The 12393-nt window shown below is 27.9% G+C and overlaps 1 protein-coding gene across 1 annotated transcript; it reads right to left on the bottom strand.

Moving 5' to 3' along the window:
- Nucleotides 1–1737: 1737 nt before the first annotated feature.
- Nucleotides 1738–8319, bottom strand: LOC136980828 (carnitine O-acetyltransferase-like). The gene is made up of 14 exons (XM_067277024.1): nucleotides 8234–8319; nucleotides 5150–5350; nucleotides 4877–4963; nucleotides 4674–4792; nucleotides 4537–4590; nucleotides 4289–4454; nucleotides 3850–4021; nucleotides 3573–3754; nucleotides 3190–3290; nucleotides 2844–2966; nucleotides 2613–2735; nucleotides 2344–2542; nucleotides 2130–2267; nucleotides 1738–2057 (listed from the first exon to the last, which is right to left on the bottom strand). Exons 1-14 carry the CDS (start codon nucleotides 8270–8272, stop codon nucleotides 1866–1868), a joined length of 1896 nt encoding a protein of 631 aa, XP_067133125.1. The 5' UTR covers nucleotides 8273–8319; the 3' UTR covers nucleotides 1738–1865.
- Between the last annotated feature and the right edge of the window lie 4074 nt (nucleotides 8320–12393).

The following is a 12393-nucleotide window of genomic DNA, read 5'->3' as shown; positions in this document are numbered from 1 at the left end:
AGAATGTATTAATTAGTAGCAATTTAACTTAAGTTAATTTTTTCAATAAACTGATATAAATTTGAAAGTTTCAAATTCATTCGCTATGCGAAAATATTCTATAAAAGTTCCGTTTGTTCTCGTAAAAGGAAATAAGAATTGTTTCAAAGAAGAAGAATTGTTTTAAATAAAAGTTGCAATCTTTTAATAATTAATCTAATATTTATTTTATTATAATTATTTTGATAGTATAAAAAGTTTCTTACATGTCAAAGTCAGTAGTGTTAAAATAAGGCTATTTTAGTGATTCTGCTACTAAAATAACCGTATTTTAATTACAAATACATTAAAAATTTTTATCGATTTTGTTGATAAATTTAATTATTATACTAAAAAAAATTTGGTCCCCATCGAATTAGGGGCCCTAAACTTAAGCTTTATTCATACAGTATTGCTGTAGATCCGTCACTGGTTATTCAGATATTAACAATTAAACGTTATAAAATTTTAAACCTTTTTCTGTTTGCTTTACGAGTTTTTAATAAAATATCCTAATATTTAAGTTTGGCGTATAGTGAAATATTTTCATTTAAAAATTTCCCCTCCTTTCATGCACCTATTCTTTACGCATTTCAATTAATGAACAACTACGTTATACATTGAATTGTAAAAAAATTATCAAGAAAAATTAGAATTTAAATCGATTTTTCCGAAAATAAATTGAAGAAGAGTGAAGAATTTTATTCAATTTCTTTCTGAAGAAACTTAATAAAGGACGAGCAGTTATTTATTGTAAATCGTCACAATGCCAGGCTGCAATTTTTTATCACATTTTAAATTTATTTAATTTAAAATATAGTTATCTCCATTTCAAATTAGTAGTGGCTTGCCCCTGTGCATCATACTTCTCCCGTCAATAATGGAGTCGTGCCAATCATCTATCTAATACCTTTCAGGAGAAAATATTTAAATTGAAATAACATGACTTCCGGATAGCACCAGAAAGTTCCAGTATAGTCTAGTTAATCGGGGCCTGCTATCATTACGGTCTCCATATCTCGTCTCAGAATATTTTTATCTATCTAACTCTGTTTTCGAGATTGAGGAAACACAGACAATCGGACGGACGCCAATGGGAAATTTATAGGTCTACAATTTTACAAAAGTCCAATGAGAAGATCAAAGATAAATTCTGCTTGCAAATTTCTGATAATAAATTCTTTAGAAATTAATTTCTTTTCAATAATTAATTTAATTAAAACCTATAGAATAAAAGCCTTATTTAATTAATTTCGTCTATTCATAAGTTTAATTATTAATTGAATAGTTATTTTCATTTTAATCCCATTCTCGGGAGTAACCTGTTGATAATTAGAACAGATCTTCATTTTTTAGAGACAAAAATATCAATTTGTCTCAATTTTCAATAATTCCATATCTAATTATTATTAAATTTATATGAATTAAATATCATAATTTAATAAAGCTATTTTATAAATGTAATTTTGTAGTTGAATGAATGAAAGTAAACTTTAAGTTCATGTCTATGATTTAAAAATGACTTTCAGAACTAAAAGAATTTACATGAAAATGAAAATTGCAATAAAAATGTTCAGATCGAAATTAAAAATACATTCAGATCTTTTAAAGGTTTTATCATTTAATAGTGAATAATTGATTAGAGATCGTTTCTTAATTCGTATATTTAGCTACGTTGATGGTTGAGAAATTAATGATAATAATTTTCATAAACTTAAAATATAAAAAACTCATTTTATTTATACATTCTTTAAATACATTTTATAAAATAAACATTATATTACACACCCTAATAATTTCAAAATCTACAGAAAATAATGAAAATTCAAAGTAATTTCGTCAATAATTTAAATGATGTTTTCCATGTCCGAAAGCGACATCTCAACACATTTCAAAAGACTGTCGGAATTCGTTTCTGGACTTTGCTTTAAAGATAATGATATAAGTCTAAGATGATCAGGATAGACGTAATATGGACAACCATAACCATCATACACCAAAGGACCGTAACTAGGAAATACCGGATTTCTGACAGGTGCCTGAAAATTATTCAATTTAGTTTTTAATCATTTCTTATCTCTAAATATAATTTGTTCTGAAATTATTATTACCTGACTAGAAACTAATCTGTAATTGGAGAATGATTCAAAGCCGATATCATTGTATATATCGGGAACATTCATTCCTGATTCAACTGCTGCTTTCTTTAATCCCACCATAAGACATTCGATTCCATTTCCCCTCAAAGCCTTTAAAACAAGAAACAATAAAAGTTTGGTGAATTTATGGAATAAATAACAGATAAATTATATAAATAATTCTTACCTCGTTAACATCGAATTTATGAACCTTTAGAGCTTTGTGAAGAGAATCGTGTTTTTCTTGCTTAGATGCATTTTTATTGTTCATAATTTTGCAAAAATTAACAGCTTCTTCGGATGTCGTATGAACGATCTCCATTCTTCCATATAAAAAGCTATGTAGTGTTGCAACTTCATATAATACTCCTCGTAAACCATGTAGTCTGTAATTACAAAGTTTTTTGTTATAACAATAATTAAAATAATAAATAACGAAACAAAGTATAATCGAACCTATAAAACGCTAATTGTAACGCCATTTGTATGAAACTATCGGTACTGATCTTCTTGGACTTTAAAAATTGACTTCCGTAATTGGGAAATGCTAAACATGATAAATCAGCATCTTCACAACACCTGATTTTAAAAAATTATATATTTTTATATTAATAATGTATTTTAAATTTTAAAAGTAATTTATAAACTTGACAGAATGGCAATGGAGTAACAGCAATTACAGCTTACTTGTCTACATTTTCTTTCGCTCTTTCTATATCATTTAGTATATCGTCATTTATATTAAAAATAATTTCTTGAGGTTCAGGAGCTGTGCGACAGGTATAGGGTACTGAATTTTGTGACGTTTTTCTGTAACGCATAAGGTTGAAAATATCAATATAAAGTCAGCAATATCACTTTATTAAAAGGTGTTTCAAATGTTACCAACGTTAAATATTTTTAACAACAGCTTAAAAATACTGGTATATTTAATTTTCAGTCTCTAACAATTTTATAGCGATTATTAAAAGATATATTTAATATTTATAGAATAGGTTATGTATAAGTCTTATTTAAACTAAATGTAACGTACAAATCATCCAAAATGTAATCAGTCATTCTCAGAAGTGGATGCGCCTCAACTGGACTATGCTCCATATTCAGACCGAAAGCCCCGTCTTCAGATACGATTAACTAAAATAAAAGTGTTTAAATAATGTAATAGTAAATTCAAATTTGATGTCAATGCGTATCAATCATAAGTTTCAAATATCTTATATTAAAAATGTATAATGATAATGTACTTATTGTAATGTAAAACACAAAACAGTAATTATTCAGTAATGGAAATATATATTTGATTATCTTAGAACATACTCCTGACAGAACAATTATACAATCTAAATTGATAAATGTGAACCTAAATTTTAAAAAGTTATCGGGTACTTGCATTAAAATAATTTTATAATAGCTTACATGAAAAGTTTTATCCATCCACCTATTTCCGCTATTTAAATGGCTCCCGTGTCCATGAATGGCGTTCTGAAGTGCACTTGTCCATTTATCAGAGTCATTCTCGACATTCGAAATAGCTTTATCGAGAGAAAATACGAATAACGCCCTTTGGATTGTGTCTAAATTTTTCTTATTCGTACTATCTGTCAGAAAAAATTTTGAATTTATTTCTCGTTATCATTTACATTGAGTCAATTGTTTTTTTTTATTAATGTTGAACATTTGACTAATTAAATACCTTTACATAATTTGTCATATACATCAGACCAAATTTCACGGTAATTGGTTGTCAGAACTCCAACAGGAACTCCTTCAGTTTCAGATTTCTTTACAACTATTCGTAGTTGTTCCAACAAAGAATTCTCGCTCAATGGATTTCCGGCATAATCATAAACGTCCACTCGGAAAAACTAAAAATAGATTATCGTATAATTTATGCTAAATCTCTTGATTAATTTAGCATAAGGATGTAGCATAAATTAGCTAAATTTCTTGACATCATTTTACAGATTAATTTTTCAAATAGTAAAGTATTATGTGGTATATAGCTTTCAAAATTTGAATTTGTAATCTATCTATACATTAGCTATTATGTAATAAATTGACTGATGTGTTAATTAATTGGGATTTAATTTGTTAGTATGTAATTAGTTAGTATGTAATTTATTTACACATACTTTGTTATTCCTGGCGACCACGATATGACTTGGTGGGCAATCGTCTTCACCATAATGTTCGAGACGATCGCAAAACTTCCCGGGAAGACGACAAGAAGAAAATGCTTTAAAATATTGGCTCATATCCATTGGAATTCCTCTTAATTTATCTGGTTCTAGCTGATGACTAAAATAACAAATGTATATTTGAATATGCAGTGAAAATGGTCTTTGTTCATTGTATAATTAAAATAATGAATGGTACTTACTCATTAACGAGTTGTTTATATTTCAATGTTGACGACAAGACTTTCGCAGAAAATCTGAGTAAATAGTAAAACTGAATATAAATACAGAGTTATATATATATTATCAGAAATATTAAAGAAAGAAAAGTGATGTCAACCTGATTTGATCATCGATAGAATTGAAATTTTCACAAGAAATAGCCAAGCCGGGGTTAGTATACGTTGTTAACGGTGACCGATTCTTGAGAAAATCCAATTCTAACCACCAATCTTCAATCTAGAAAACGTTAACTAAAATGATCAACTTGGAAAATATAATTTAAACTTAAAAGAAATGAAACATGAAAACGGCTAAACTTACCCAATTGTCTAATTCGTTGTATCGTTCTATAAGAATAGAGTGAAGTTTCTCACCGACTCCTCCTGGTAATGCAAATTCATTCACCAACTAAAAAATAAAACACAGCGCAACATTACATGGTAAATATATTGTAAAAACTGTCGAAAATAATAGTGATTTAAGTCAATTAATTTTAAAACAAATAATGTATATTTAATTTTAAATAAACTGCAGAAATTTAAAAAAATACACTATACATATTAAATTCTAATTTTTTATTTATTTTAAATTTACCTTTTGAGTTTTACGAAATTCATCCTGGGTTAAAAGAGGTTTTACACTTTTAAGATATTTGTTTAGAGAGGGTTTCAATGGAGGAACGGGTTGTCGTGGAAGATCTTTTTGATGTTCTGTCATAGGCCCTTTATTATGTTTCGGAAAAGGACTAGGAAAAGGTGAAGCTGTGCTTCGACATCGTTTGCTAATTATTGGTGTCTGAATTTAATAATAAAAAATGATTTAAAATTAACTATGAATCGTATACGAAATAAAATGCAACTTATAATAAACATGTGTTGAATTTAATTATAATATTAACTACAATCCATACGAATTTGCATACGAATCATGCTATGTCATGCTATATTAAATAATGAATAATTTTATATTACATAAAGAATAAAATGATTGAAATCTGTAACCATATGTAAAATATTTAAGAATTCAATATTTATTTAATTTTTCACATGTTTAGGTTGATATTTTTAAAGATGTTATTGAATATAATTTAAAAAAAATTGAAATAAATATTAACTAAATCGTACTAAACATCACCCACCTTATATTCTCTGCCCATCTACAGGTAATAACAATCAATACCATTTTATAACGTAACCGTCTTAAACTGTATTTACTTTATAATTGCTTTACTTTATTTTATCTCATACAGCAACCCTTGTAAACAGATTCTATCCAGTCAATTATCCAATATTTTCTGTTATATCAATTTGTAACCAATAATTAACCATTTAAGTTACAAAAAGTGTTTTTTTTAATGTTATATGTATTGTTTTGTATGATGTAATCCTTATCTATCTTTCTTTTGTAAAGTATAAGGACTGAAGAGGGGTCATAAAGACCCGAAATGCATTTCCTCCAATAAAACCTATATCAACAACTGCTCCTTGTATATGTTATTGAGATGAAGTCAGTAGCTTTTAATTCTTTAAAATACACAACAAAATCAGTAACAGAACGTTTAATTAAAAAGGTATAATCAAAAGAAATCGATGTTATAATTGAGATAAAATAAATATACTTAACGCAGATAAGAATAGATTTATAAAATACAGATAAAAATATATCATATTAAAACATTAATTTTCCATTATCGCTTGATAAGTAGTTCCATGCTTCAGTAGGAATGTCAAACCGGTTATACCGGAATTGTATAACTATTCACTTACCAATTGGTTACGTTTTTAATGAAATTTTACAATATAGAATGTTAATATACTGTAAAATTGTCAAAATTATCGTTGTTGATAATATATTTTTTTAAAAGAAGCATATGTTCCATATTATTTAGTCATTCGGTATTACAAGCATGTGCGGCTGCATTCAGTAGGTACTGTACACATAATGTTGGGTAAGAAATGCTTGTCTAAACGCATCTTTACTATATAATGCGTAACTGTAACTAGGCACGTGAGTGACGACTTTATAACTGGTAAAGACCTGCAGTTAACAGCCATCAAGATAGATAAAAAGGCTCGTAAATCCCAGTTGCTGGTTTATAAATACGTCAAATCTATATAAATAAACACGAATTAAATTGAAATGTAACGAACAGGAAGAAATTTAATCGTTTCATTGCAACCAGGAAGAATTGAAACAGAAAGAGAAATTCTTTGAATGTGTTATAATTAAACGTTACCCCTATGCAACTTTACAGATAACTTTTGATTGTACGCCATTCAAACCAAAGATATTTTCAATAATAAACTACAATAAATTGGAATTGAATTTCGAAATAACATTGTTATATAATCAATCTATAAAGTTTGCTATTCTTAATACTTTTCATGAAAGGAATCACTTGACAGAAACGTTAATGAAAACGAGTAACAACGATATACTTCAGATATTTCGAATCACTCATATTATAAGTTAGAGTTAACAGAATATTTAAATACAGATGTAGGACGTTCTCGATCACTTGTGCAAATTTTAAAAATTTTGAATTCTTCAAAAATATCTAATACATGAAAAAAGAAAGTAATTGTTTTTATTACCGAACGTCAAAACTAAATGCATTTCATAACTTACAGTAATTAATTGACTGATATTAAAAATTGGATGGAAAGTGCTTCTAATGATATTGCAGAAAATGATTTATATAATGAGTGTGATTTCAAAATGATAAATTAGAAATAGATTAACTTTAAAACCTAAAGAATTAGGTTAGTAGAACAGCAAAGAAACGATTACGTTGATTTCAGAAGATATTTTAAAATTTATATTCGCAAAAGTTAAAGAAATAAATTTTTTTTTAAGTTTAAAAATGTTAAAATAATTCAAAAATACCCTTTTTTGATCGAAAGTGTAAAAAATTAATGAGCTTATCTCTAATAAAAATTTTTGAAATGGGAAACCTATCTAAAAATAATTGAGATGAAGATAATATCCTAAAGTAAAGCTATGCTCTAAAATTAGATGTACAGTACATCAAGTTGAAAAACATTAATAATGAGGCTAATAAAGATATAAATATTTCCGAACAAAATCTTATCAGAACGGATATGACCGTAAAAAAAACAAACAAACGTAAATATGTCAGGGGTCGAGGAATTAAGTGCTACACTTGCTGACAATTGACAGATTGTTTGAAAACACAAAAAAAAGAAAAAAATCATTCGAGAGTGTAGGAAAACGCGCAAAACGTATTTAGAAATTTTTTATAATGCTTTTTCAACAATAAATTCATCTTTCACTGCTAACGAACGAAATTTCTCTATCTGTTCCTTTCAAGAGCTATGCTATTATCATAAATAATACATTTTAGCAAATTAATCAATAACATAATGATGTAGGCCTATACAATTGAACCTCCAATATCGGCCACCTCTCAACGGCGGACAATTTTAAAAACATTAAACAAAATTGCATAAAAAAATAACCTCCAAATAACGCTACTCCTATCAACGACTGTTTTTTTATGTACCAGTCAGTGGTCGTTGTTAAGAGATTTGAATGTAAATAGTATAAGAAAATTTCTAATATTATAAATTAAAGAAGTTATTTAATTGACATTCATTGATTATTGTTATTAATTTAAAATATTAAATAAATAAAATTAATTTATAGAAAATCTCTTACCAAAAGTTTGCAAGCAGAATTCAGTTTGAACGTTTTCATTTCAAATAATAATTTTGTGATGAATTTACTAAAGTAAGATAATAGAGAATTATGATGATAAGTTTATATAACTAACACCCGTTGATGTATTTATATTGAAGACATAAAACAAACAACCAATCAGAGCGCTCGTATAATATCGAAACTTCTTCCTAGACTTTTTAGTTGGAATTTTGTGATTGCGCTTATCTTTTTTTTGTTATTATTCCGTTTGTGTTATGTCAACACTTTTAGATATGTGCGTTAAAATACAGAAATTGTACTTTTATTTTATTTATTTATTTTCACTTAAAATAACCCGAAAAGCGATTAGTGGAAAAAGTTAATGACGTTTAAAGTTTATTTTTTAATTTTTTGTAAATTAGTTTATAAATTTTTAAACTTGGTGGTGATTTAAATGAAGCGCTATCAGAAAATACTCAATTAAATCAATATAACTTACAATCGTTGGTTTTTTTTTCTATTTTAAAAAAGAAATTTTTAAAAATGTACGTTATTATGGTTTTAAATATATATGTAAATTACAGTAAAATAAAGTGTTTAAGAAAACCTTTTACTTGTATACAAAAAATTTGTAAGAAATGTGAATGTAAAAATGTTGAATTATGAGTATTTGTGTAAGTTTCTGTTTCTTAAATAAAATAGATTTTATTTACAGTATGTAAATTGTGTTAAAATATCCTTGTGTTATACTGATGACCAGAAACTTGTCCATTGTTTTTTCGAAATGCATTTACAATTAAGAAATTCACAATAGAGGATATATTAATTATCAAAATATAGTAGAATTTTTTGTTGATTGATGCTTCTATAAAAATCGGTCAAGAAATTCAACAAAAAATTCTATAATATATCCTTATACTATATAACGGTTATACTATATTATACTATAGTATAATATAGTATAGTATATAGCAGGGATGGGCAACCTGCGGCCCCCGGGCTGCATGCGGCCCGCATTCATATATTTTGCGGCCCGCGATGCATAAAATGTGAATAAATATATCAATTTCCCAGCTTAAGGAAGTATGTAGCAAAAATTCAAACGTTATTTTTACAACTTATGTATGTGAATACTTTTTCCCGCAATGAATTTAGTAAAAATTAAAACAAGAAACCGGCTAACAGACATATGGAAACTAATTTAAAACTAGCAGTGATGAATATTTAACCAAATATTTCCAATATATTACGTTTACATCAGTTCCAGAAGCTAAATTAAGTATACCTAATGCTAATTTATAATTATATATGAATAAATAATTCTGATTTACCAACATTTTTTTCCTCTTTCTCTTGTATGCGGCCCGCATCAGTTCAAAAGTCTTAAAATGCGGCCCTTACATAGAAAAAGGTTGCCCATCCCTGGTATATAGTATAGTATAGTATAGTATATAGTATAACCGTTTAGGTTTTTAAAGAGGCATCATTATGCCAACGAGATTAAAAAAGATTCCTTTAACACTGGTGTCAAGGGTATATGTTTGAAGAAGCTAGATGTTGAACCACGAAACCTCCATCGCAATAGTAATTTAAAGCATAAATATATTTTAAAAAACTGCAACGATATTTTAACAATTTTAACTGTAAATATGTAATTTTAAACGAAATGTAAAAGTATCAACACAAAGAAATTTCCGGATGTCATGGTATGTCATAACTTATTATGATAAAACACTTGTAATATACGAAATTTATAATATGTCTTATCGTGTAGCCGACGGATAAGGGCACTTTGCCCGAAACGCGCGTATCGGAGAAGATTCGGAAATAAAGATGATGTAAGAATGCCTTGTGTCCATTAATACACCTAGTCGTGAGGAAAAAATAAATAAAAACTATTATTGGGATACAATTTGAAAAAATTGTAGACCTATAAATTCCCACTGTCTGTTTGTCTGTCTGTCCTTCCTTAATCTTAGGAATGGAGACAGGTAAATAAAAATCGAGATAGCTATGGAAAGTGTAGGTGAAGAAAGCCCACATTAATGGTATAATAACGTCCAGTTTATACTGTAAGTCACGTTATTTTAATTCAAATATTTTCCCCTGAAAGGAGTTAGATAGATGTTTGGTACGACTCTATTGTTCAAGGAAAAGTCTGACGTACAGGGGCAAGCCACTATTAATTTGAGGTGGAGAGCATATATTTTTAATTAAATAAATTAAAAATATGATTAAAAATTGCAACTTGGCATTGCGACGACGTCACAATAAATAATTGCTCGTATTTATTTAGTAAATAAATAGATAAATACACCCGATTGATTATTTGATAGAGTAAAATAGAGCTACTTTGAATATTATAAATCTGTTTCTGTATACATCCTCTTTAATATTATTTTATTAAATGAGAACTTATAGCAATTGGAATTAATTTCATATATTATTAAATTTCATTATTTTTTTCTAAATTGATTATTATATTTTATCGAATAAATGTATATCTTTAGAAACAATTACAGTACATTAAATGTCATTCTAAGTCCAGTATAAATATTTATTTAGATGCATTTTAGAACTAAATTATGAATTTCTATAACTGTATTACTTTTAATTAAAAAAATTAAATTAAAATATTTATTTCAGGAAATGATTTGCAATTTAAAATTGAAATAATCATAACAAAAAGATATTATGATAAGAAAAGGAAACTTTGTTACATTAAAGATAATGCTTTAAATTAATTTTAACAAATAATTCCCTGTTGATATTTCTCAGAAAAGCGCGGAAAGAAATTAGGTATTTCCAATTTTTAACGGTTTTATCTACTGATAAAGTTCGATAAAGTTACTACTAAGTTGATAAATTTTGGTGTCTGTTCCCATTTTGAATGCCTAGTGACAGCATAATTACAGCAAATTTAAAAGCGAAACAATTTTATAGCATATTTTTTACCCCGAAAGAAATATTTTCTATAGATAATAACAAATGTATGTTGCGGTATTTGCGCAGTATAATTTCTGTATTCACAATTAATCTAAGCTTTTAACAACATAACAATTTTATTGTTAATTACAAAAGGTCTCACGAGCTCTACATGGATTAACATGGACGACAAGTACACCTCGTGCTCCAATGCTCAAAAACGCCTCTCCCAAGAGATGTATCCACCGCCCTCCCATAGCAAATTTATAGACACGACAATGTATACTTGTTATATCTATGATGTTTATTTGTGAAAATTTGAATGACGAATATCTGTGAATGATGTTATAATATAAAACTCAAGCAGAATTTTTTTAAATAATAATAATAATAATAATTAAAGATACAAGTGGATAAAATGGTTATGTTGCATTTTTCCAAATTCGGATTGTCTTTTATGGATGAAGATGTAATGTACCGGTACATACCATCATCAAAGATCTCAGAAATTAAACGACACTGCAGTGTCTACTGCGACATACAATTTTGTGGATAATTTATACTAAAAACATTACATTATTGGTATTATTAATATTATGCAAAATTAATAATTTACACAAAAATTTAAACATCAATTCTCTCAAAACTGCGATTTTGCAACACAACACCTTCATCGACTCGTATCAGGGCCTATGAGAGACGGATGCAGGGGGTTTGACTCCAGACTCCAAAGGAGAGGAAATTTCCAGAGAATTCAAAAAATGTTTGCATATATGTGTGAAGATGGAATAAAAACTGATTCCCGATGTAACTCAGCTTTTATTCTGTCTGTGGTAACGATCAGCTGCTGATCGCCACAAACCTCTGAGATATTTCAACTTCGGATATCGAATTCAAGTTGAGCGGTGGTGGTTCGGTGCAACAGCTTAACTTGAGTTTGAATCGTAAAGCCAAGTTGTAAGAGAAGTTGAAGCCCAATCCACTTGTGCCTGGGAGAGCCATCTGCATGACCATAAAATTTTCCTCCTGGAACTGTCACGTTACTGTTGTTTTCTCATATCTGGAGACACTTTCTATCGATAGGTATAATGGTATAATGGATCTTTCTAGAAAATCGTGTCTACTTTCTTTACACTGAAAGTCATAAGCCTGGAAAGGAAAAACAAAAGCCACTAATATAGCTTTTTTCTTAATTAATAAAATGTATTTTGTCCTTGTCCTATACAGGATAAATCCATACTGGGCGGTTCTGA

The sequence above is a fragment of the Centruroides vittatus genome, unplaced genomic scaffold (assembly GCF_030686945.1).
Source record: "Centruroides vittatus isolate TY-2023 unplaced genomic scaffold, ASM3068694v2 contig_726, whole genome shotgun sequence".
Taxonomy (NCBI): Eukaryota; Metazoa; Arthropoda; class Arachnida; order Scorpiones; family Buthidae; genus Centruroides; species Centruroides vittatus.
This window is presented reverse-complemented; position numbering and strand designations above follow the sequence as displayed.